At 43.7% G+C, this 27,464-nt stretch overlaps 1 protein-coding gene across 4 annotated transcripts in view; it reads right to left on the reverse strand.

Moving 5' to 3' along the window:
- Positions 1-11,153: 11,153 nt before the first annotated feature.
- The window catches only part of lrrc6 (leucine rich repeat containing 6), a 32,183-nt gene continuing 15,872 nt past the window's right edge, over positions 11,154-27,464 (reverse strand). Inside the window, exons 8-12 of one of the 4 annotated variants that reach the window (XM_037082990.1) lie at positions 26,395-26,460; positions 26,047-26,116; positions 23,530-23,625; positions 22,485-22,576; positions 11,154-12,099 (exon numbers count right to left, since the gene is read on the reverse strand). In XM_037082990.1, the coding sequence (XP_036938885.1) occupies positions 11,904-12,099; positions 22,485-22,576; positions 23,530-23,625; positions 26,047-26,116; positions 26,395-26,460 (520 nt within the window). In that variant the 3' untranslated portion in view covers positions 11,154-11,903. Of the gene's footprint in view, positions 12,100-22,484; positions 22,577-23,529; positions 23,626-26,046; positions 26,195-26,394; positions 26,461-27,464 lie in introns of all 4 variants that reach the window. The other 3 variants (XM_037082989.1, XM_037082992.1, XM_037082991.1) reach the window with 3 other exon arrangements.

A 27,464-nucleotide genomic window follows, 5' to 3' on the forward strand; every position in this document is an offset into this window, starting at 1 on the left:
CACACATAGACGCACGTGTGCACGCACACCTTGACGCGTTCAGGAGGAAACACGCATGTCAACACACACACACACACACACACACACACACATGTCGGAGCTGACATACACTGGATTAGAAGTCAGAGTAACAGCACAGAAGCACCAGGAGCCTTTGAGGTAAACATGAAACCACGTCACGCTTCAGACCTGCATCACGTGATTAAAACTCTCAGCGTCCTCTGGAGGCTCCAGAACCACACGACCCAACAAGACAGAACTGTACTGGGTTTACACTGAGATTCGGTTCTGAACGCTGTCATGAAACATGTCACACAACAAGCTCAGATTCTGAATGTGTTTTCAGAGCAGAAACAAATCCAACAGAGGTCCAGTGTGAAACAGAACCGGAGTCAAAGTTCTAGTAGTGAGGAATCTGGCCTGACCAGCAAACAGAACAACACACACACACACACACACACACACACACACACACACACACACACACACACACACACACACACACGAGTAAACACACACACAAACTTTGGAACGATTACTGGAAGTTATATGATTTTTAGGAAAGAACATCTTGACATGTTGGTGATGGTCCAGATCAGAACCTGTGTAAACAGCCCAGTAATAAACAGAACCCACACTGAGCAGAACTTGATGTGGGGCCCTCAGCTGAGTCCAACAGAACCGTCATCATAACAGAACAAACCAGCAGATGACGAGTCAGCTGTTTGTAGATGAAACAGGATGCAAACTTTAATTCATTTCATCAATAACGCATGAAATCTGTTTGATCGCTGACTTCATGTGATGTACAGTCAGATTTATACACTTGGAGCTGAAAGAATCGATAAAATGAACATAAAGTTACATTAACTTTATATGAAATAACATAAAGTGATGACTTCATTATAACCAGGAGGAAAATCAGTCTGTCAGTTTGTAATCACAGATATTTATATTTTAATAAAACTCATTTTCTCTCACCAGAGTTTTGTATTTTGTTTGGATATTTGAAAAGAAAGTATCTGTAATCTGATCGCTGACTAAAAAATCATTTTATTTGGTTAAATTCATAACAGCGATTAATCGATTAATCGCCGTATATATACCTCAGCTGTTTACACAGTTACACAGTCGCCCCTTTTAGATAGAAAAGGTGGAACATCTGTCTGTCTATAAGGGAGGTGAAATATTCCTCCTTTTCCAAAAAGCCTCCACTGGTAGACGTAAACATGTGACGTGACATGAAGCAGGTCGAATTTGTCTTCAAAATAAGAGCTTTACATTGCACCCCATTGGCGTTTAGAACTGGGTTCTTAGCAGGAGGCTTTTAATTTGAAATTAGCGTCTGTTAGCAGCTTGGAAATAAATGTACCTTTCAAGGCGTCAAGTTGGCGGAACAAAACAGACCCCCAGTGTACCGCCGACTGTCCACATCTGTTCACCTGGCTGCAAAAAGGACGGCCACACTGGAGGCTTGCTGCCCTGTCTGAAAACGGTTAGTGTCACCTGAAGACCCCCAACGTACCCTAACATACCCCAACATACTCTAACATACCCTAACATACCCTAACATACCCTGACATACTCTAACATACTCTAACATACTCTAACATACTCTAACATACTCTAACATACCCTAACGTACCCCAACATACCCTAACATACCCCAACATACTCTAACATACTCTAACATACCCTAACATACCCCAACATACTCTAACATACTCTAACATACTCTAACATACCCTAACATACCCTAACATACTCTAACATACTCTAACATACCCTAACATACCCTAACATACCCTGACATACTCTAACATACTCTAACATACTCTAACATACCCTAACATACCCTAACATACCCCAACATACCCTAACATACTCTAACATACCCTAACATACCCCAACATACTCTAACATACTCTAACATACTCTAACATACCCTAACATACCCTAACATACCCTGACATACTCTAACATACTCTAACATACTCTAACATACCCTAACATACCCTAACATACTCTAACATACCCTAACATACTCTAACATACCCTAACATACTCTAACATACTCTAACATACTCTAACATACCCTAACATACTCTAACATACCCTAACATACCCTAACATACTCTAACATACCCTAACATACTCTAACATACTCTAACATACTCTAACATACCCTAACATACTCTAACATACCCTAACATACCCTAACATACTCTAACATACCCTAACATACCCTAACATACCCTAACATACCCTAACATACCCTAACATACTCTAACATACTCTAACATACCCTAACATACCCTAACATACCCTGACATACTCTAACATACCCTAACATACTCTAACATACTCTAAAGACCCCTGACGTCCCCCTCTGACAGCGTCCAGATCAACAGGAGAGAAAAAGGAGAGAAAAACACTCTGACTGACTGATCAGCTTCCGTCTGCAGCTCATGAGCTAAACTCATTTCAAAGTCTCGTCATGAGCGACTTTAATTGAGCTGGAAGTTATAAAAGCAGCTTCTGTAGCTGGATTTTAACAGAAGATCAGACGGAGCTGCTCCGTCCTGCCCGGCGGTGAAGCAGAGGACGGTCCTGCAGAGCAGCCGCAGACAGCTGGAGTCAAATTATTGCTTTTTCAATTACAGGCTTCTTTCTGCCGTTTCTCATCCAGATAATTAGTCAAATCCTCCGACCGCCAACGATTAGGCAGAAATACTAAAGGCCACCGAGACACGCAATCAATCTATTTTAAGATCGCTCTGTTCTCCTCCTCAAATCCTGTTAGGCTGCCTGTGTGTGTGTGTGTGTGTGTGTGTGTGTGTGTGTGTGTGTGTGTGTGTGTGTGTGTAAAAAAGAGGATTTTATTTCCTGAAAGAACTGACTGGATCTGTTCTTGTGTTCTACTGGGTTTTAATTGTGCACATCATGACCACCGTGTATCTGTTGTATAGTGTGAGTGTGTGTGTGTGTGTGTGTGTGTGTGTGTGTGTGTGTGTGTGTGTGTGTGTGTATCTAACAATGACAGATTGGCTTCACATTCCATTGATTCTTAAGTATTTTGATTGATAGCGTCATACAAATAATTTCACATTTCACTTCTGAACCCTTTTATTGTATTTCCTTGTAATTTTGGGTGAACTGAACCTTTACAATGACTCAGTGCAGGTACAAATCTCCATTTGTGATAATAAATGACAGAATTTCCTCCTGCTTTAGGAAATAACAGCCTCAGCTGTGAGTCGTCTTCACAGACTGACTCTCTAACACCAGATTGTGGTTTTTACCTAATTCACGTGGAAACATCTTCTGTTTGTGCAGAGACTTTATTAAACACACTGACTCTGAGAGGAGGGGAGTCAAAGACGCCGACAGATTTCTGTGTTTCGGACTCGCTCCTGCAGGACGACGTCTCCTCTCACAGATCGACGAGCTGACTGACCGTCAGCTGCGTTCAGGTCTGTGGCAGTGATCACCACCTCCTGCTGGACCGGACCTGAGCTGAGAAATCTGAGATGAATTCAGATTTGAGATCTCGCCAGCTGGAATTAAAATGAAAAAGGAGCTCCTACTGTCCAGGTTTTCAACCTGCAACCTGCTGAGTCACAGCCCGGCTCTCGGGCAGCGTCAGGTGTTTGGGCAGGAGCAGACTGATGGAGCCGGGCCGAACACTTCGGAGCGCCTCGTGTCGATATGTGGGTGTAAAGTGATTGGTGATGGACGAGGCTGCGATCGATACTCGTGTCCACGAATGGAAACAAATTCATCACCCGTGTAATTTTACTGGCTGAGAGGAACACGCCGTCCCCGGGCCGAGACCATCCGTCCTGCAGGCGGCTGACAGGACGCGTGCTGCTGCTCACACCGCCTGCAGGTTCACAGGTTCAAACCCCACAGTGGGAACGTCCTGCTCAAGAGTCCAACGCAGCAAACCGCCAAAGTGTCCAACGCACCGTGTGCCAAGAACGTGTTCAGAGCCGTCTGGGCCGGCGCAGGACAGAGGCTGACACATTTCATCAACAGCTGCACATAAATAAGAAATGTTTCTCTCAAGGCATCAGAGATCCGATCTTTAGACCTGCCGCACGAGTAAACCAACGTCTGCTGGATTCAAACACGTTCATACACTGTTGATCAAGCCGACCGTCGTCGTGGCGACTGTCTTTTCCTCGATGGACGACTGCTATGATGAGTTTCCAGAACTTTCTCCATGTTCTCCCCTTCGTCCCTCTCGACCCGGGAAGAGGTGCGTTTCATTTAATCACCTGTCACTGAATGTTTCTTCACTCACATCGAGGAGGAGTGAGTCCGTGTTTGAGTTCAAGTCAGCCTCTGAGTGAAGTCAGACTCCAGTTGTGGTTCTGGTTCTCTGTCTCCTCTCTGTAACGTTCATTCAGCAGAACAGAACCGGATCACTGCTGCAGTCAGGCTGATCAACAGGAGCGAAGACAAATCACCTGCTCCCGTCAGTGAGCGTCTCCGGATCAGAACAGAATCTGATGATGTTTTATTCCTGTGTTGTTCTACCAGGTGAACATGTGTAATGTTTCGGACTGCAGGTACTTCCTGTCTGTTCTGACAGGACGGTGCGACCCAGAGAGCTCTCTGGTTTCCTGTGTGTTTGTCAAAGTTCCAGCCGGTGAATAATTGACGGCGTTACAGGCGATGTGGCCGACTCCTCCTGTTTTATTCATCCGCTTTATCCAACTTTCATACAAGGTTAAAAGACACAAAGGGAAGTGAGTGTGATGGCAGAGGAAGTACACCGACAGTAACGAGCAAAATGAAGAAATCCCATTTCCTCCCCCATCAGAGACGTCCTGCTGAGCTCAGCGGCTTTTATTTGTTCACATCACAGCTGAGAGCTTCGCTGGCCGTCAGATCCCGGAGCAGCTGGAGCAGATGTATTCTATCAAACGAGATGTAGTTATAAGATAGTACAACAGAAGCTTCGCAGACCTTCCTGACAAAAACTGTGGCTGCTCTCAGACCGTCGAGGAAAGAAAAGAGATTCAGTTTCAACTAAACAGCAACACGAGCAGAAAACAGAATCCCTGACGTCGGCACTTCGTTTTAGTGAAGCGTCTTCAGACCGGCCAGGTCTCTGTTACACGACGACTCCTCGGCATTCAGAGCCCCTAAAGATACACAATACCCAACAGATGATCGCTCCGACTGTCAAAAACACACAATCACTGCTGAGGAAACACACATTTCAACATTTTAAAGCTGCTGGTTCTGCAGCACATTCCCTGTTTTTGGTCAGAGAGAAGCTGGTGAACGTAGTCGAGCGTTCAGCAGCTAAAGAGGGACAGATAATTCCTCCAGGAGGACGAGGAGACCAAACACAGAGCTGGAAGAGAGAGAATCGTGATGAAAAAATGAACTTAAACAGCTTTAAAGGAACAGTTCGATCAAAAATGTAAAAACAAACAAATGGCTCCATCCAGCTCGTCTGGTGTAACTCGAGTCCCCGAGATCACAAACTGATCTGACAAGATGTTCGTTCCTTTATTAATTCAAAGTGCTCAATGTAGCTGCTGAGCTAAAAGTGTTAGCATGCACCCCGTCTGAAGCTCAACCAGGAGACGATGGTGTAAATAACATCTTTTAGAGTCAGATCAGCTGTATGGAGCCATTTTACGTGTTTTTTGGTTGTTTTTTCCTTTACAATCTCCAAAAGTTTCTTCTGTGATTCTTGTGTGCTGCTGAAAATTCAATAAAACAAACTTGACTTGACAAAAAGACTTTGAGATGAAACCTCAGCAGGTTTACAGGCTGCAGAAAACATTTGAAAATGTCCAAATCAAATCACGTTGTTCTGTCGGACCAGAATAAAAACGAGAGATTTTCTCCCAGCTTCACGTGAGTGACTGCGGCTGTATGGAAGGTGACGGTATCATTGCGCTGGTTAACCTTCATGAGACGAACACGTGAGGCCGTTCTGTGATTCGGCCTCTGGAGACGCTCGCTGACTTACAGCCGCCATGAATCAAAGCCGCTCGTGTCTCCAGACGCATGAAAAATGAGTCCAGCTGTCGGCTGCCGGAGGAGCGACTGCTGCTGGACTGACACTCACAGCTCAGATACAACGATTCAGCATAAATGCACAACAAACAAATCAATCTCACCGGTCGGCATGAATCACCACGTGACCTCTGTGAGAGCGGCAGGTAACCGACGGGCCCCGAGGCCACAGCTGCTGCCTGCGTCTCTCTGGATCCATCGGGTCAGATTAGGACTTCAGAATCAGAATCAGAATCAGAATCACTCCATTGATCTCTGAGGGGAAACTGGTTCGTTACAGAATATTTCCTTCCAGAATAGAAATATCACATTATAGGCAGATTAAAAATTAAACACAAATAAAGACAGTTTACCTTAATAGTGATGTTTTCATCCACATGTAGTTCACATGCAGGCACCTCTGTGGCAGCAGCAGCATTGATTATTGATTTACAATCAGCTTTACTTCCTCTCACACGGACGGAGAAGGTGTAGAGACCAGGGGTCGAGTGGAAAGGTCGCTCAGCCAGCAGCTTTTATGAAGCATTACATGCTTTTAGATTTTTGATTCGACGGCGGTTTGGTTTGAAGACGTTGATTGATTGTCTTGATTTGCAGCTTCAGCTCTGCTGGTGTCGATGAGCAGAGTCTGAAACACCTGCAGTTACAGATCCAACCTCAGATCTGATGCTTCTGAGCTGCTTCCTCATTTTGATTTGTCTTGTTTTTGATTTTTGGTTGCAAAGGCAGTAAAATCCTGGCAGGTAAGTTGCAGGTGAGCTGGACATATTTAGGCTTTCACACGAAATCAGAGACAAAAGATTTTTCTGACGACTGCAGAAGCTGCCTGAGAATATAATACTTAGTTACTGTAGTTCACTGCATGTTTCAGGTCTCTGTACTTTACTACAGAACAGCCTCGTTACTTTAGTTTGATGCATCTGAGGTGAATTCTGGATTCTGGACTTGTTATTTCCCAACATCAGTAGACTGATGTGGACCAATCAGACGCAGCGAGACGAGACAAAGACGTAAAAGACGTAAGAAGCCAAAGAAGAAGCTGGATCAGTGTCTGTAGTACCTGAACCTCTCCTGGAGGACAGGACGTTCGGACTTTGCCGCCTCTCTTCAAAAGCATTCTAGAAACTGTAGCTCCTAAATTCAGAGAATTTTTATTTAAGAAAATTTAGAGCTACATAATCCATGAAAATGTCCCGATGTTGTCTGAGAGGGAACAGCAGAGTTGCACTTTCCGTCTCAACAACACGACATTTTCCTCCATGAAGCCTTGAAGGAAACACAGCAGCTCTCTGCTCCTCAGATTTCACGTTCACACTAATAAATTGTTTCTTATTGGCTCTTTTTCCCACATCGCTGCAGTGCGAGCCTCCATCGCAGCTCTGCATCTGTCCTTGGCTGCAGCACAGGACGCCTTGCCCAGCAGAGATACAGAGAGAGATGGAGGGGTGGAGGAGGTGGGGGAGGTGGGGGAGGTGGGGGAGGTGGGGGAGGTGGGGGTTTACTCTGAGAACGATTAAATAATTCATCCCAGCGAGGAGAGGAGGGAGAGGGGGAAGAGTGAGAGTCCAGGGGAAAAACGGAAAGACCACTCAGGAAACAAAATGTCTTTGGATTTCCTCCCCACGACTCCTTGAAGTCTCCCTTTGATTCTGTTTCATACTTCAGAGCGAGAATCAAACGTCCAATCTGAATTTTCATCTCCAGCAAGGATCCAATCTTCTCAACATAATTTCTGAGCTCTGCGTGGAGCCGCGCCGTCCTCGGAGGACGTAACCCCGCAGAGCGGCGGCATGGCGTTAATTAAGCCGAGCCGCAGCTACCTCAGACTTTAAGCTGCCAGGACTCACAGTTTTTACTGTTCTTCATTTGGCTGAACAGCACAACACATGCTGACACTGATACCAGCACACGGAGGCTCAGAAACCTCCCATCAGCCCCCGGGGCAGAGCCTCATGTACAGAGAATCACAGAGCAGTCGTCCTATTCATCACGCAGACAGTCCTGACGGTGGAGGGCACGCTGCAGAGGTCAGAGGTCGCATAAACACGACCTGAGCGAATCCTCGTGTTTGTCTGAAGAGCAGAGCAGCTGCAGGATTTATGCAGTAAAATGATTCAAGGTTTCTGCATTTTTACAGCCGGCAGAATGAGATGTTTGTGTCAGAGGAACATTTCTACAGTGAGTGTCACATAAAGTGCACATCACGTGTATGATGTGACACGTTTGGTACGAATGTCGACCTCAGACGTGTTAACTGCTCACAGTAAATCCTGAGAATGTTCTGGAGAAGTGACGCTACTATAAACAACTGAGAAGATTCTGTCTTATTCACTTTCTCTTGACTATTTCAATGGTTTACTTTTTATACCACTAATAACTGACAACTGTTTGGGGTGTAAATCACAGATTCCATCACGATATTTTATTAAATCGATTCTTTGGACAACGATACAACATCAGAACTTCTGCCACGGTACGATTCGATTCGATGCCTGCGATCGATGTGAAGTGGAAATATTATTTGATCAACAGTTCCAGACATTTAAATGGAAAACAATCAGTTGTGCCTAATAAAAAACACAAAGCTCTGTTGGAAAGGAGCACATGGACAGAAACAGAGACACAGATTTCAGTTTCCAGAATTTCAAAATAAAGGCGTTTCTTAACGATGGCAGTGATATGAATCGATGTATCGTTACACCTCTAACAACTATAGATGGACAACATAAAGAAAGAGGTGTGACCAGGGAACCCCTCGGAAACTGAGTTCCAGATTCAGGAGAAGTGTGAAATCTTTCATCCCTGGCAGGTTCGACTGGTCGGAAATGTTCACCCAGCTTCTGAAAGAGTGATTTTTCTTTCCTCTAAAGCATCAGTAAGCAACTCAGACGACTTCACAGATCACAAACACTGTTTGAACTTCAAAACCCAGGAATCCTGTCCAGTGATGACAGTAAACATCCCGTCTGAGCCGCGACGCCTCAAACTGGAAACAAACCAACGAGACGACAGAAGAGGTGACGGGATGGAGCCTCACTGTGTTTTATCCCTCGGCTGCCTGATTTTTATTAAAGAAACCTAAAGCTCTGCGAAACAGAAGCGGATCGGGAAAGTTCCGAGTCGGGTCTGTCTGACCCGGGTCGACACATCGAGTCGGCGCCGCATATTCAAAACTAGCAGGACCATCTGCTGCCATGGCAACAGACAAAAATCAATGAGGCAGCGATGGAGGCCGGACGGATGAGGAACAGATACGAGAGGCGGCAGGTGGTTCAGGCTTTTCTTTGTGTGGATTTAATCACACGGAAAACAAAAGTGTGTTTTTTTTGGATTCTCTGCGTCTGATTAAACAGGAAGGAGTTTGTTTACAGAGACAGTGTGACGCAGAGTCCACATGACAGCAACAGGCTAGAAAAGCAGACACCTGATCTTTAACCTGTCACAGGCAACTGATGCAGGTAAACACACTTTTTCTTAACGGCACAGATTTAAGTGCCAAGAGAAAAAGGCTGTTTTACAGCAATGTAATGCACCAACAACATTAAAATCATAGCGTACACTTGAACAGATAATTGGTGGCTAAAATACATGTTGATGCTTGCTGACGGTCTGCTGCTGCAGGTCACACACTGACGAGGGAGAAATAACTCATACAATCCCACATCAGAATGACCTGAACTGTCTCTTTCAGCTCTACAGATCTGTATCGAACTGCACTCACTCATAGATACCAACCACCGAAATACACCTGAATTTCTTCGTCAGGATCTATCAATTATTCCTTGAGACATGAACAAGAATGTCGCCCTATCTCGCAACAGCAAAGACAGTTAGGGAAATAAAATATAGATCAGCTTTCTCTTTTGTCTCTGTAGAAAACCACGCTGACATCACGGTGGCAGAGGGGCTAGAAAAAGGTGATGAATGGATCATTAAATATCAGTAACAAACTGATCAGCGTCTCGTCCGCTCAGATGTTTGGCCGACTTCACTGAAGCGAAGAGGATTCAGTTAAATGTACACGAGCACAACATGTGAGAGTCGCCCCGCACATGATTTACACAGATGATTTATCAATAATTAATGAGGCAGAGCGGAAGTGTGTGTGTGTGTGTGTGTGTGTGTGACCACCGATCAGCTTCTACTGCCAACTGGCTGCGTTCAGATCTGGGTCGGAGTAATAGTTTTTAAATAAATGTTCTCTGGTAGCTCTGAAAGCGTCCTGCTTCAGTATTTGAAGGCCAGAGACTTTCAATCAGAGGGCAGGTACGGACACACAGGTGAAGTCTGATTGGTCGAGCTTTTGTTACCTTTTAAACCGGAAGGATGAAGTTTAACCTGCATCATCACCAAGATAGTTTGGGCCTCATCTGGCTGTCACTGATCCGACGAAACACCACAGCGCTGGTTCTGCACCACACCTCTGAATATTTTACATTTAACAATATATATTCAAAATATGTTAGAAAAACAACACATGCTCATATTCAAACCCAGCGGAGCGGTTCTGGATCCACACACAGAAACGTTACAGACACTATTTCTGGATGGGCGTTTTTTTTTTTTTTTTTCATGCAACAAACAACCACAAACATCAGAATCTGCTGGATGATCCGAGCCACGCAGTTTAAATATAGAACGCGGGGATGATAAGAGACGTGTGGAGCTGTCAGGAGGAGAAATGGTCCAAAGCCAAACTGATCTCTCAAGGCGCTGCGGCTGTAGCGGCACTCAGAGCTGCCGAGGGAGGAGGGAGGAGAAGATGGAGTCCTGACCTCCAAGTTTTGCGGGTGACAACTCAGCCGAGTTTCAAGGAGAGATGAGCGAGCTGGAGAATGAGTTTGGACCCGTGTCCTCTGGGCACGAAGAGGAGCGGCGCTGATCAAAGTCTGGCAGAATATCGGCTGCTGAGCTTTGAGGAGGACGCTCGGGAGGAGCATCACAAGAAAAGAGAAAACACAACGGGGCAGAAGTACAACGGCTTCCAAAACACACAAATGGGCCACAGGCAAAGCAGACAGAACCAGGATGATTGATTTTCCAGCTTTCTGCAGTGTTGCCCTCCCAGCTGCAGTTTACAGGACACAAACCAAAGAGGAGCACAGAGAGTTAGCTTCTTCTCTTGCTGAAGCTATTTTTTATTCTTAAAGGCAAACGTCAGGGTTCAGAGAGGCGTGAACTCACTGAAACCTCTCGCTTCAATAAGAAGAACATCAGCTTTTATTTCCTGCACCTCACGACTGAAGAACATCCAGCCTGTTCTCACTCCTCACTCTGAAAATACTGCACACATGTCAACCTCAGACGTATCTGTGGTTTGCAGGAGCGTTGCCTGCTGACATTATCTCCTGGAGACTGAGCTGAAATGATGGGAATCAAATATGTTTTAGTACCAATTGGAATGTGTCTGCAGCATCTGATGAGGCTGGTTCAAGTTTCTCATCGTGATGATCAACATCCTCCACGTTTTCCATTTCTAATTTATCAAAAGAAAACATTTTAATTGTCTGCAATTCAAGACCTTAGGATACTTCTCCTTTAACAACCAGTACAGGTGCAATGTTAACAGATACACACCATGAGCAGGAACATATGAGCACATCAGGATTTGATATTGATATTCACACAGAAGTTGCATCTTAACGGTTGTCAAGGTGGGAAATTTTAGGTTTATTGACTCTTTTCAGTGAGCTGTGAAAGGAAATACCAAGTTATGGTTCTATCTCTCTCATTTCTACCTCTCAACAGTTCCAGTGTTACATCCTTCAGCCACCATGTCGATGTGTCACTCAGTTTTGACTGATTTTGGATGGTCGAGGACTTGGAGAGCAGCTCAAGAGTCCGAGTTACTTCTTGCAGTCTTATATCAGTGGTGGGACGTCAGGGTCGTCCACAAACCCTTCGGAGAAGCTGCTGTGACCAGAGGTGGCGGGAGGATTCATCCTGGATGCTTCCAGCGGACCTGCCTTGCTGCTCTGACGAGGTACGATGCTGGCGAGGTCGATGGCCGAGTGTTTACTGGGGTCGACCTCCAGCCTCTCAGGAACATTCGCTTTACTGTAGAGTTGAAACATCAGAGAGTAAAATAAGTCAGAGGCAGCGACATTATCTTTTCTCTGCATCTGTCTGAATGGAAAACAATAAAAGAGACCATATATATATGTAGACCATCAGGAGACTACATACTGTGTCACTGTTTATATAATTATACAATAACCACTTCCAGAACAAATTCAAAAATTTGACCTTCCTGTGAATTAGCTTGTAATGTAGCGTGAAGTCGCTGTGACGTTCCCCTGGCTATCTGTAGTTAAAGCTAACACGTGTAGTCTGCAGCTCAGCCTCACCAGTAAATCAGCTGTGTGAGTTGCTGTACGAACCACATCCATGTTAACTGTTAGGTGGTGACCTCTAGTGGCCGTAGTTATAATGACGGCAGCAAAGGAGGAAGTCAAGTGACGTCATGTGAGAGCAGTAAAGTCTGCTGATAGAGAAGATGGAGGAGGACTGATTTTATCTGAACTTTTATGCAACTAACATGTTGACTGGACCCCAAATCATGATATTTTCCCAAACTGGACCAGTTTCCTGTTGCCTTCCAGTGAACAGAACTGGACAGCAGACTGGGCCTGAACACAGCCACAGAGAGCGACAGAGGTCAGTCTGAAGCCGGGGATACAGTACGGATTAACATCGGCTCTGATTCAGACGGTGTGAGGCTGTATTTCTCTGTTTGGTGAGGAAAATAATGTGTCAAGATGTTTCCTTTTTAGACGTTTTGAGAGTTTATCAAGTTGCCGAGCAGTGATCTGGCTGCTTCCACATCTCCGAGCTGAAACTACGGGGCTGTCAGACTATCACTCCTCGAGACAGGACGGGTCGGGCCCAGCTGGTTAGTCACGCTGTCGATAACCTGCATTATTTATGTTTTATGTCGTGATCTGCAAATCTGCTCGCTGACAAGAAAACTGCACCGGGTTCTCTGAGCTCGGATGCAGAGGAGGGATTTGATGTTGGACTGGTGCGACAGTACACCAGCCAATCAGAAGCAAGTATTTCCAAACACGCAAACTGGTTTACAGAGCCAGCACACACGACGATTCAGCAAACCTCAGGAACATCCTGCAGGATCCCGGTTAATTCCCCTCAGGAATACTAAATCTGCAAACAGTTACCTAATTCCTAATTGAGTCAACACCTGATAGTCATTGAAGTGACACAGTGTAAAACGGTTAGCGGACACCAAATTACTTTAATGTTGAGCTGAAGTAAATCACTTGTCATTCGTCTCGGGGATGTTGGTGCAGAGACGTCAAAGTTTCAAGATTTAATGCGACCGTACGAAGTCAATCTGGGACCTGATATATGTTTATAATATATGGTGGAAAGGCACCGAGTAGAAATATGACTGTGCATATATTTATTACAGCTCAGGTGTTACATCACATATTTAAATTGGGCTCCTGTAGCGCTATGAAATAACAAATTACAAGACGTCGGATACAGTGTGTTTCATATCTCAGCAGGACGTAAATTATCTCTGTGTTCCCTTCAGACGACGCCGGTGATGAAAACACGCCGTGGACAGAGAACCATCTCCAGATCTGATTTCATTTTATACACTTATTAACACATTTGTAGTATCGCCTGAAAGAGTCACAGATCGCAACATCAAACATCTGGTCAAATAAATCACCTTATTTATTATTTTTTTCGATCAAATAGTTGCTGATTGTGCTTCTAGTTAGACTACAGACTTAAACTAACTTATTTTTCTTACATTATAAACAATCTTTATATCAATTATTTTTAGATAAACTTGTTCATAGTTCTCATAGTGAGGTATCACAAATATGTTAGATGACACTAAACTCAGCCACAACCTGATTAAACCTGTTGTTGGTTTGTTGTTTTGATAAAATCCAGTGGATTCCAGTAAATAAAACACGTAACCTGGAACTGATGATGATGTGAGTTTAAATCCTGCCGACTCGTTATGTAATCTAAGTGTCGTCTGTCAATCAATGCTCTTTAAAAAGTTATTTTGTCATCACCCGTCTTGAAATCAGTCATTAATTCAAACTATAAAACAAAATTTCTTCATGCTGACATTTCTTTTAATTCATCTTCTGTTCTTGAGCACAACAACATCCATTAAATCATCTCCACGGGGACGATGGTCCAGTTTGCCACACAATCTGTTACCATTAAAAACCAAATTGATCTTCTCCTCTGGACTCATCACTTCCATCCCACACCAATTAATCAATTCATAATGTTTAAACCACAGAAACCCCGAGACACACAGTCAGCTGAGCAGTGAGTGGTCAATGATTTTAAATTCTTCTCTGGGGATTCTTATGATCACTGTGTGTGTGTGTGTGTGTGTGTGTGTGTGTGTGTGTGTGTGTGTGTGTGTGTGTGTGTGTGTGTGTGTGTGTGTGTGTGATAATGTCAGCCATGTGAGATGTGTGACAGTGTGTCTACGTGCTAACGTAGCCGTGCTAGCAGCTCTGTGATGCTGTGATTCATTCAGTTTCCCACCAGGATTCTTCACTACCTGTTTCTGATGATCCAGTCAGTGTTCACTCCCTGTTTATAGTGCATGTTAGTATCCAAGGCTGTGTTACACAGATGGATTTTAGATGATATATGATGACAAATAATGAAGAATTGGAGGCCAAAGTGATGAGAATAACGAAGAGTATATTCTGAGTCCTGACAGTTTAAAATGAGCTGTGATTAAATGTGAAAGATTTGACAGAGCGTGAAGCAGCAGCAGCACCAGGCGGCTCGAAGCTTCGTCGCTGAAATGAAAATAACACGAATCTGAATGTGCAAGAACATGACGATACTCCTCCAGGTTTATCTAACAGAACCTCCTCATTATCGAATGAGAGGATATGATGGACTGCTGCAGCAACAAAATGAAGTGGACAGCGTCTGATTTTTGATGTAAAATCACTGTTTGTAAAGTGTGCAGTCCGTTGAGCGGTCGGTTTTCATAGGTGGCTGGTATTTAAACGATCTTTAATGGTTATAAAGGCTGTCTGCGTCAGGTATCCGTCCACACATGGGCACCGAAGGCGAGATGATATCAATAAATGTGCTGATTTTCCAGGAAAGAGCGTGGCAATTATAATTTAATCTCCTGCACAGCAGCTGACAATAAACAGGAGCAGGACGCAGGAGGAGGAGCCTCTTCATTACTCTGTACATTCTGCCACTTGTTTATTGAGAGGGGAATAAAGCTGCCAGAGGACTAACACTGTATATGGAAGTCCCACTTCATTCAGCGCAGCGAAGCCACTCTGCAGCAGCAAAATTACCAGCTCGGCGAGAGAAAATGGAAAAGTAATTCAGACCACTTTCCTGCTGATGGAAAAAGAAGTGTCTATTTTTAGATTGTATATGTTTAGTATGACAGACACGGTGTACAAACGGCGATTTAATGGCTGCTGCAGCTCGTACAAGAGAAAACAAACGAAGGAAGGGACGACTCAAGTCCTCCAAAACGTCCAACAACACAAGAACAGAAAATCACCTTCAAAATGTGGTTCATTTCTTCCTGTCATTCCTGTAAAAAAGGTGTTTTCTTTCTTATCCAGTTGAGGCTCTGAGGACAGAGGGTGTCACATCTGTTCAGACCTAAAGCCCCGTAAGGAAAACTGTGTGATATTTGGGATATAATACATATACTGAATATTTTATACTGTGCTGTGAACGGAACCATGGCGCCAAATTCATCTTAACTTTGCAGACCATGAGCAGATGAATTTATTATTTTTACTGTCATCTGTCGATTACTTTATCAATTAATCGATGAGTTGTTTGGTCTATAAAATGGTGACAAATGTCAATCAACGTTTCCTAAGGACCAAAATAACGTTCTCAAATGTCTTATTTTGTCCACAACCCAAAGAAATTCAGTTTACTTAAATAAACAAGGAAATGTTCACTTTAAGAAGCTGCTGAAGAGAAAAATAAATAAATGTGTCTGAACAAGTCACCTGCGTTAACATCAAGTTATCAATCATTTTAAGATCAGTGATCGGATGTATCTTAACTCAGTTGTCCTTTGACTTTTGTTTTTCTTTTGTACTGATGATACAACCAAGATGGAACTGATCCGATTCAATAACTTATTCAGATCCAGACAAAAGTGAATCATCGGATATCAGACTAATGCTGACTTCCTAGTCTGATGATTTTACATCCCAAAGGCGGCAACATCAGTGGAGCTATTAGCCGAGGATGCTAATGCTACTGAAGCCTACTGGACTGGCGAGTCGTACAGGTGACGGACTGCGTTTTTATTGTATTGTAACCTTTCTTTATTCAGAGCAAGTTCACTGAGAGATGCTCTACATTCACACCTGGAGGCTAATCCGTCCAACCGCAGTGTGATCTGTCAGACAAAGACACGAACTGAGTGTCCTCGCAGGCTGATACGTCCACAAGTAAACTCAATGCTAATGTAAGAGCAGGTCTCATGAAGATAACGGAGACCGAGCTTTTATCAGGACCGAGCTCCAGTGAGGTTCTCACTCTCAGCTCAGCGATGGAGATCTGCAGTAATTGAGTTATAATTGGCTGCAGTAACAACATCAGCAGGTTCTGTTCAGTGTCTGTAGCCACTGATCCACAGGGGATTAGGTTTGGAGTGGATGTGATTCACATTTAGATAAGAACCAGACTAAACAAGTCACATGGACTCAGAGAAGCTCGGTGTCATGTTCTGCCTGGTGTAGATGTGGTGTGATGGTTCCGCCCGCCTGGACGACTCCAAGGTGGGCCGACTTTGTGCGCTGCTCTTGTCAGCGCGGTTGTGTCCGTCCTTAACAGGACATTAAAGCTCTTTGTCTCACTTATAACTCAAAATGTCTTCTGTTCATAAAGGTTTCCTTTATGAAAGAGCGCTGAATGAAAGCAGAATTCATTAATTCAGATGAGGAGGTGTAACAGAGGGACGGGTTGGAGATTTATGACATGTTGGAGGCCGGGCTAAGTTTAGCTCCAGCACTCATCTTGGTAACGGGCAGGTAAACCTAATGGTCAGCACTTCTCTAGGGGAGATGGATGGAGTCATTAGTCCAGAGCTGCTCTACTAATGCCCTCCCTGGTTAGGAAGTCCAAAATGGCTCCCTGTAATGGGTCACCCAAGGCAAAAGCCCGCTGGTCATTACGTCTCACAGGTAATGAGGTCTGTGGAGTGTCAACAGAGGAGCAAAGACTCTGCCACTCGCACCTCACCATCAGACAGGGAACATGTTATAATGAGAGAGCTGGGTGGTGAAATATTGATAAAGTCATTTGTTGTAAAGTTTGCAGGCTGGCTGATCAGGGGTCAGCAGGAGGGTCAGGGGTCCAACACGCCAGTTGTTCTTTTATAAACCAAGAAAATCAAATCAGCCCTGAGGGACACGATCACCGGGTCAGTTTATTATGTTCATGCGTTATTATGAGAAGTCGCAGAGCCGGCCGAACCTTCTGGTCTCCCTAAAGGCGCCATGATGGATCCTCCAGATACGCAAACTGTGCAGCTAATCATTTCTGCTGGTTGACTGCATGTACTGATCGAGTTAGTAGCTTAAGTCCACGACAGCACTTACAATAAACACTTGATTATGGCTGATTGCTGATTAATTGAGTTTACTGAGAAAAATTAGATAAAATTGACTTAAACTATGAGGTTTTCTGGGCTTTGGGAAATTGTGACTTTCACTTTTCATTATATTCTGACATGTAATAGTGTGAATGATTAATTGCTTAGCCAAGAAAATAATCAGATTACTTTCAGTCCTAAAAAGAAGTTGGACATGTAAAGAAAACACAAGCAGTTAAACAAATATATATGGAAGAAAAAAACAGTAAAATGATCATCTAAACTGTTTGTCAAAGCTTCCAGATTCACTTCACTGATTCATCTTCCACCTGCTGTACTGACAGTCGTTGCACATCGAGTGATTATTAGAACAGCCGCACATCAGACTGTTTCAGCATCAATATAACAATGTGAGCACTGTGTAGTAGCAACATTGCAGAATGACGTCACGCTGCTGCTTTTGTGCTGCTTGATGTAAAAAGCAAAAGCCTGCAGGATTCTCATTTTCCACAACGTCTGTCTGATATTACAACATCTTCACTGATTTGAGGGTTCGTTAATACAAGAAGCAGAACTGTCACAAGGTGCATCCAATTTCTTGCAGCTGTAATTATTAGAATAACTTAAATATGCAAATAAAGAGGTTTGTATCATCTGGTTGAACTGCTGGTTTGTTTCCAGTCCGTCAGTTCGTCTTCCTGAAACATCATATTTAAGTGCCGCCAGCATCGCACCACAACAACAAACCTAAGACCAGACTGAAGGAGTCAGAAAACACTTAGATATGCTGTCATAGCTTTCAGACACCCTGATTGATGCCACCATACTGTTAGAGTTCTGTTTTGTTGATATGTTATTATGAAACCTGGGAGGACAGTTTGGCTTGTGGAGTCTCTGACGTGTGAGAGAACTCAAGAAAAATCTCTCTGAACACATTGTGAGAAAACAGATCAGGAAACAGTCAGAGATCATTTCTCTTCTTCATTCATACATAAAAACAAACTGTAAGCTTGAATTTGTTTCAGCTTGTAGTGGACGGTGCTGATGATTTAATACTTAATTGATTAATTGATTTTGTGAAAAAAGACAGAAATCTGATTAAGTGATAATGAAATGTGTGTTTAGTTGCAGCCCTCGTTGTGAAGCTGCAGGAGCTGTGAGCCCCCTGACAAACCTGATAACACAGATTAACTTTGCAGTTGACCCTGACCTTTGACCTTTCAAATGCACCTTGGACTTCATCTCAGCCGTCACAAGCTGTGGGCTTTAGATAATGTTTGATTTGCCACCTCGAGATACTATTCGCACATTGTGTCATCGAGTGACTCCATTTGAAACCTAATCGTGGCCTTCAGATTCACTTCCAACCACACCAGAGGCTGAATAGAGAATCTGTGGGTACGTCTGGGGTCAAAGTTCACCTCTAATCATCCAAATGATGTAATAACTCAGCAGCCGGCGGTGCTGCTCACCTGTCACCTTGCCGTGGTGCCGCAGCAGCTTAGCATTTTTATCGAATGTTTAATTTGAGGACACAGGATTGCAGCGGGGCTCGTCGCTGTGTTTGATGGGGCCAGATGAAGGACAAGAAGCAGCTCCTGCTCATAAAATTATAATGATGTTAGCGCGGCGACCAGCGTACCTCCAGGGAAGGAGGGGAACAGCGCTCAGTCAAACTGCACTGCAGACTAATGTGCGGATTACGAGGTGAAGCTGCTGAGCTCTGAGCTAACCTAAACTTGACCCCACTGAGCCAGACATGGTTCAGTCTCCTCCACAGAGGAAGTTGAAGCATAAAATCTTACAGAGAGTGAAACTACAATACGGCAGTCATGTTGTTTCTAGAGACACTGAACTATTCGGTCTTTATGTGAAAGGATGTGCAGCAACCGACAGTTATATGTAGACGCAGCAATGACTCGCTGGATCGACATCGTCACCATATTAGATGTGGCACTGTTGAATCTCTCTGCTGTGTTTAGCATCAGTTATACTGCTAGTTTTCATCCCTCACTTTTAAGAGGAAACGGAACTTATTTCACTGTCTCATATGATACTGATCAAACAAAATATGGACAACTGACTTCCATAATATATTGTGCATATAAAAATCAAATTAATACAAATCACTGAATATAAAAAAGATTAATCAAAATCAGTAAAATGTAAACGTTCTTGCTTTTTATTCAGTTTTCACATCGACGTCTACGTATAGAAATGTCCATGATTTATGTTACTTCTCCTGAATTCTTCTTTTCCAAAATCAAATCTCCGCAGCTCTCCAGTAGTACAACGACAGAGTCCCGTCTGAATCACTCTGCTGTTTTGACTCTCTAATTTTGAGTTGCCTCTAATTGTGATGTTTCGACTCATCACCTCCTGCAGACATCTCAATCTAAGAGGCCTTTTTCGTTGGGTTTTAATTTGAAACTCTTGCAGGAAGTGTTGAGTTTCAGGGACATTAACTGAACACTAAACACAAGAGCATCAAAGAAGAAGTGACAGGAAATACTTTGGGGTATTTCTGTTAAAGGAGACAGTTGAAGCAGAGGAGTGGTGAATGGTTCGGGGAAATATACAGACTGATGATGTTTGTAAGGGACTTTGTCAGAGACGGACTCACTCGTCTGAATGCTTCAGAATTGTGCTGACCAGTTTCCAAAACATGCTGCAGCATCCTCAAAACTGATCGATCACAGTAAACATCATGTCTGCTTTTATTTCTGCCAAAGTGACATTACACTTGTGCGATGCTGCCGGTGGAAGTGCAGATTGATTTGAGAAGTCTCCACTGTTTTTCCTCCCTAATGTAACATAAGCAAGTTTTCGGGCCTCTGTGCATCGATCTGTATTCTGTATGTGGAGAAATGGAAACCGACGACTACCTGGAAGACAGGAGAACGTCTTTTCAGAGTCAAAAACAAGATGATGCAGTAAGTGCATTATCCAAATATCCAGACATCAACAAATGTGACATCATCAGGACTGTAGGTGTATTGATTCTGAAGGGTCCAGTTGTTACTCTGAGCTTCATCTCATGGCTAAACTAAAGGACAATGCATGAAACACTAAAACCTGGATTTGCAGAAATTGGATCAGTTGCATCCAAATCCCGATCAGGTAGAACTTTCCTCCACAGTCACCGGACCTCCTCCCCCGTCAACATAACACAAAAGACACAAAGCCAAACATCCTGTGACATCACAAGAAGCTTTGTGGAACATGCTGGGATAACACGAGTCAGCAGGTTTGACACTGACTTGTGGAGTCGATGCAGCTCGAGTGCACGCTGTCATTAAAGCAAAAGGGAGACGAACCACAGAGATATTCTGATGTTCATGGACATTTTTTCAAACATTCAACTCGACCTGAAATCCTCATCTAACAAAATGAATAAACAAATATAAAACAGCTGCTCAGGCCTGGATGCCTGAAGCTGGGACTCAACCCCACCACAGCAGAGTTTCACTGGATGTGTGAGTATCCTGCTGCTGCTGCTGCTGCTGCTGCTGCTGCTGCTGCTGCTGCTGCTGCTGCTGCGGTCAAGGTTATCTGTGGCCGGTACGTAGTCATTAGCCGGGAGAACACTATTATCAACACTGCTGATAACATGAATCACGCAGAGCGTTTAAAATACAACAGGCATCTGTAATTAGGACAACAGGGACCTGATAAGCCGGAGGCAGTTGAGTATATGCGTATTCAACTCAAGGCCAAACAAAGACTAACACCAGGGCCGACTGAGACCAACGCTTGACTCTGATAAACTCACACCAACACAAAGCTGCTGCAGGCCACAGCGCTGCTGCTAGTCTCTCCGTATGTCTCATTTATAACACAAACTTATAACGTATTTGTTATCATGTTTTCGTGTATTTTAGAATATAAATATGATGCTATATATATTACTTGGCAAATTTTAAAAATCACCTGAGTTTCAGAGTGTTCACTGAGACTGTTTTATAACTGTCGTCTAGTTCAGTTGGTCCAAATCAAGGAGAAAAGGTCGAGTATTTCCTTTTTTATTTCTGGTCAGATTTGTGTTCACACAGACTCAATGGATATGAACCTAGATGAGTAAACATGAGGTCACGTGGGCTGAGATCAATCTCATTCATTGACAGTTTTAGTGACGTCATCATGGACTCCCCGCAGGCCATGCAGCGCATTATGAACCTGGTGTCACAAAGAGAGTTATCGGTCGGTAATCAAAATTTCATAGCAACTCAATTGCGTGTTATATTATGTCAGATGTCAATTAAAAATCAGTGATAGATGATGAATTTGCAGCCCAGAGAGCAGAAATCCTCCCACACTGACTGACTGACTGAGGTCCTTTGTCCCATTTTCAACCACACAAACACACCTGACACCTCGACACCAAGACAGAGGAAGACAACGCTGTTTCAAGGAGCCGGATGACAAAGAGGTCTTGATGAAAGACAATTTAACTGACTGCAGCCGAAACAGAACAAAGTAAAGTGAACGAGAGGTTTGAGGGCGCCTGCAGGCACCGGACAGACTTTAGTGAGAAGAAATGGATTAACCCATCAACGTGATTCATATCACTGTACTTTGTTCTGTACAAACTCTTTTTTTTCCTCTATGTCCATCTCCCATCATTGTTTTTAAGTCTTTATGTTCACTGTTATATGTGCTTTTATATTTTGTCCGTTCTTAAAATTGTTTTATATTTCCTTTTTAGATATGCTTGCTCACATTGTCACAAATATTGTATTATGACATCATAAAGACAGTGACATCATGAATGAAAACATTACAGGGATGTCTGCATCATCGCCTCGGCAGCTGTGGTGTCTGTAGAGAACATCTTTACCTCTTCTTGTCCTCAGACGAGCTGCTGCGTTGTGTTTGCCGCACTCCGGACGGACGCTGGACGGTCTTTGTCACTTTGATTTCACCTTCAGCCTAAAAAGACACATCAGAGGAAAGAGCATGTTTACTCAAAGTCTCTGCAAACAGCCTCCACACTTTTATTCCTGAACTGTTTACTGGCGCTCTGGTGCAGGATGGATCAGAAGCCATATGGAGGATTAATAGTGGCAGCTCTGATTCTGCACTGTCAGCACCCGTGTCTCTTTATAGACACTGTAAAAGGCTCCTTTATTACAAAATGCCTGATTCTCATTGGCTTGGACAAAACAATCACAGAGAACAGCCGACGGTATGAAGCTCATCAGTAAAGTCGTAATTTTAGAGTTAATGAGATCTCTGAAGTTTTCCTTCAAAGAGAAGAATCAGGGTTTGTTTCATATTTCATCAGTAGACTGTAGAAGGTCTGCGGATTAAGAGGTGGAGCTGAATAAACCCAGATCACTGAAACACACCCACTCAGAGCGACCAAGCTAGCTTTTTCATATATTAATTGAACATCTGCGGAGGGTTTAGAATGAAGGAGCTGAGACACAGATGATTCTATATCTATAGCTCCTTCTGTCTATGAACTGTTGGGGGAAAATGGTGACAGATGCAACATCAGCTGGACTGAACCTGTGGATGTCTTCACTGTTGGCTGCCGCTTTAATCTCAAAGCCATAAACTGAAGTACTGATCCAGTTAGAGTTTTGATCTGATGGGAGTGCTAGAAGAAAGCCGGGGGATCAACAGTTCACCATCAGCTGAACACGAACATCTGCGCCACATTTCATGTTAAATTTCATTCAACTTTGAACTAAATTGTTGGAACAGCAGCGTAACAGTTTGGTTTCCATTTGCTACTTAAACAAAAAAGTGTAAAGTAACACTCGACAAGAACTAACCCACAAAGAAAAACTCGTCTGGCTCCTGAAAGCTGGACATGTGCCCACCAGCCTCACAGTCACCTGTACCTGGCTCAGGTGTGCATGTGTCGCTGTACGTACCCGGGGCATGGTGAGGACCAGGTGTCCGGTGGTTTGGGACCTCTGAGCTGTCGAGCTGTCGGGCTTCACTTCAGCAGGCAGAACCAGCTGAAATATCTGCAGATTAAATTATTCATAACTTTAATTAAGAAGATTAATGCGCTGATCTGGCACTGCCGCTGTCCCAGTGTGTCAAATGACTTTAATCATTAGTGGACCTTTTTATAGGTACACTTTCCAGAAAAGACTTAGGAGTGTGACCAGAATAGCTTCAGCTGAGAACAGCAGCAATCAGTCACTGGAGCGAAATCCTATGAAAACCTAAACGATCCATGTGGGAGGAAAAATAGGGACAAAATTAGATTTTTCCATTTTTCCTTTCACTTTAGTTTCCTTCAGAAGGGGAATTCAGGGGAAACCATGCCAACAGTAGGGAGAAGGAGGAAAACTCGAACTGCGCTGCAGCTGTCAGGTGATACTGACGTGATATACACACCCGATTACTCCAGTCAATTCCCTGTGCACCTCCAAACGAATTCATATTTAGAACGAATTTTAAAGGCCTGGGTTGATGTATCACTGAGTAAATCACACCACCCGTCCAATCAGGCTGACCCCTGGCATAAAACAACCATCCATAAATACACTAACAGCCTGAAGCGGAGCCATGACATTCAGGACTCTGGCAGCGAGGGCTCAAGAACTCCAAACGTGCAGGATTCTCTGTGTATAATTGGTTTTCTGGAGGCTGGAAACAAAAAGAGATGACACCTCTTGGATTTATGTGTGGCCAAACAGCTGTTTAATCAGGCTTAAAGGTTGCTGTGGTCTGTTCGTGGAGATTAAAATCCTCCGCACATTTCCTCTGTGCGGCTGACTGAGGGACGGCAGATGTTAAAATGATGCGTACACACATTAACCACGCTGGCGCCATTTGTCACGCAAAAACTGGGAAATATAAAAGCAGACTGAGCGGTGATGTGTCAGCTCACATGGACTGGTGAAGTTTTCTACAGATGACTTGTGTTCCCTCATGTTGCCTGTTTCTAAGCTTAAAAGCTGCACTTGAACACACCACAAAGACCTCAGCTGATAGAAAACTAGCTTGATATTTGGTGCCTGCTTGCGTGCAGATGTGAGGCACAGCTGTCCGTTTGAGAGGTCAAACACACATCTGCTCTTTTTAATTGTGGGAGCAACTTCACCGGTCAGAGTTCAACAAAGCAGAACTCTCAAAGCCAAGATGTGGATTTGCTTCCCTCCACAACAGGTGAATATGTTTTTTGCTCTTTCATGTGCATAGATTGGAAGTGAACTGGAGGTAGATTTGGGGGCAGAGTGAAGGAAAAACATGCATCAAAAGGCAACATGAAGTCCGGGCCGCTGCAGAGGACTCAGCCTCTGTTTGAGTCGAGATTCTTGGGGCTCCCATAAAGTCTGTTTCTGTATGAACACTATAAATATGATGATTGATGGCTTGCAGGGTTACATGTGATGAATGAGCGGGACAGGCGATATAAATAGCTCTAACTCTGCGTAATGGCAGTTCTTCTCATTGACAGATCAAAAGAGTGATGTAGCCGCAAAACACCCATAAGTCAACATACAAACGGATGGTTAAGGGCGTTTTCTAGGTTCTCTGCTGGGAAAAGTGGAAATGAGATGAAAAGAAGGTGTCTGCATACTTCTGTGTCACACAGAGGTGTACACACAGCTGAATACACAGCTTTAGTCCTGGATCAACACTGCACCTGGTCCCTGGAGGTAAACTATGTGGGTCCGATGACATGCAGAACCGAGCCTCCCTTCATGATAAACCACAGTGAGACTTGTGCAGATCTCACACAGCGAGACAAACCAGCGCCTGGCACAAGATAACACAAACTGCTCAGGTGATCACTGGTCATATTTTATTTACATCCACACTTTGGCTGATCAGTTTTAGATTTAGTGGGGAAAGAGTCTCGCTCTGGACAGATTCCATTTTGAAAAAAAGAAAAAAGAAGTTCTCAGGATGTGTAATAAACCGTCTCCATTAACGTCTCAGCAGGAGGCTTCAGTTTGATGACGCAGCAGCTTCTGACAGCATTTCATTTGCTCTAAATCTGACTCTTCATCCATCACACTCCTCTCTGCACCCGACTCAGCAACAAGCATCTTCTTCAGGATATTCACAGCTGCAACCATATGACTCACTCCATACCTTTGACAAATGTGTATGTTAGGAGGCGGAGTGAGAAAACACGAGATTCAGCTTTATCTGTCAGTGTGAGCACTGCTGGAAACATTTCGGATGATATAAATTCATAACAAAGCTCCAGTCGTTGAGGTAATCTAATGCAGAATTGTCACATATCTTTAATTTATCATAGAATTCTGTGAAGACTAACATCAAAAATCAATCCACACAGACCGAATCTGAATATCTGATGAGGGAAAATGTTGCTGACTAATGGTCTGACTTACAACTCTAGAAATTAGAGGAGATTTAAGATGTGTGTCGAACTCTTGCTGCCCTTTAAAATCTCCACAGTGTACCTTTCCTTTGACGTTCACTCTGGCGTACGTTGGCTGAACATCCACGTCTATCAAGGAGGTGTCCATGTGTCTGTGAGGGGAGAGAAGACGGAGGTCCAGGTCAGTTTGTATAACACCGATTAGTCTGCCCTCGCTGTACACCTCAAATCTGACAATCACAACAAACATACAAGCAGGAAATCAACATCAACATACAGCTGAGCCAAAAATAGCCACAGAAAACAAAGGAACACATATTAAATACAGCTATTATGTGTAGATTATCAATTATAAACTACAGTAAAGATCTAATACAGTTTTTATCTATTGTAAAAGAATCTGATGGCAGATGGAGCTCATTGTTCCTACCTGTAAACTGCCAGGTCCAACACGATCGCGTTGTTTTCTTCATCTTCAGTCAGACAGAAATCCAACCTTGTAAATGCACAAGAAGAAGAACAAGACATAACAAACTGCGGAGCTGCAAACAGTCCTCCTTAAATATTTAAACATACTGTAAGAGACACAAAACTGCTGCTGCTGCTGCTGCTGCTGCAACCATTTCATGTGTCCCTGGTTGTTTTCTCCTGCTACAAAGAGACTCCTTACATGTGAAGAACTTGACTGAGAAAAATCATGTTTCTAAGTTTTCTCCAGTATTAAAGTTACCCAGTGCTAGCTGTTTGTTCATCCACAGGATCACTGCAAACAGGAGCTACTGAAAGATAATTCGGCAGAATGTTTGTCTCTGGCAGCTTCAGTTGTTGAGCACAATGCTGCAGCTCTGTTTTACTGTGAAGCTCCAGAAATGTTTTGTGGACGACTGCATCAGCAGCTTTGATGATGACTTGGGTGAACTGTTCCTTTAACACCTAGAAGACTTACAGTTATTAGTTATTCTTGAAAACTGAGTGAAATTGAAATGTTTATTCATTAACATTTCAACATCTCAATACTCTGACACGATCAGGTGATCTACGGCTCTCTGACAGCCGTCCTCCTAAATTAGTTCAATCAAAACCTTTTCTCATGAGAAATACTGTGTTTAGGTGGTGTCAGTCTACAGTCTGACTTTACAGGCCATCCATGAAAAGGACGATAAAAACTGTTAACGTGACTGACATGATGCTTTGACTGTTATCACCCAGGCAGCAGTGAACCAATCCGTCCTGTCTGTCTACTGATGTGAATCATATAAGGGATACATTCCTGACCTCAGTGTGTCCTCAGCTCAGATTACAAATGAAATCAGCCGTGTTTTTGAGGCCTCGACCCCTGTGGCCTTGCTCTGGATATAAACCTCTGGCTAATGGAGGGAGACCGGGGTGGCCCGCAGATATCAGGTTGCCCCTCCGGCTCACTCCAATCCAGGACCAGAGATCAGAAACCGAAGGCCACAAATAAAGCAATCACACAGCACCTGGCAGCTCTTCACGCAC

Source organism: Acanthopagrus latus, chromosome 21 (assembly GCF_904848185.1).
Source record: "Acanthopagrus latus isolate v.2019 chromosome 21, fAcaLat1.1, whole genome shotgun sequence".
Taxonomy (NCBI): Eukaryota; Metazoa; Chordata; class Actinopteri; order Spariformes; family Sparidae; genus Acanthopagrus; species Acanthopagrus latus.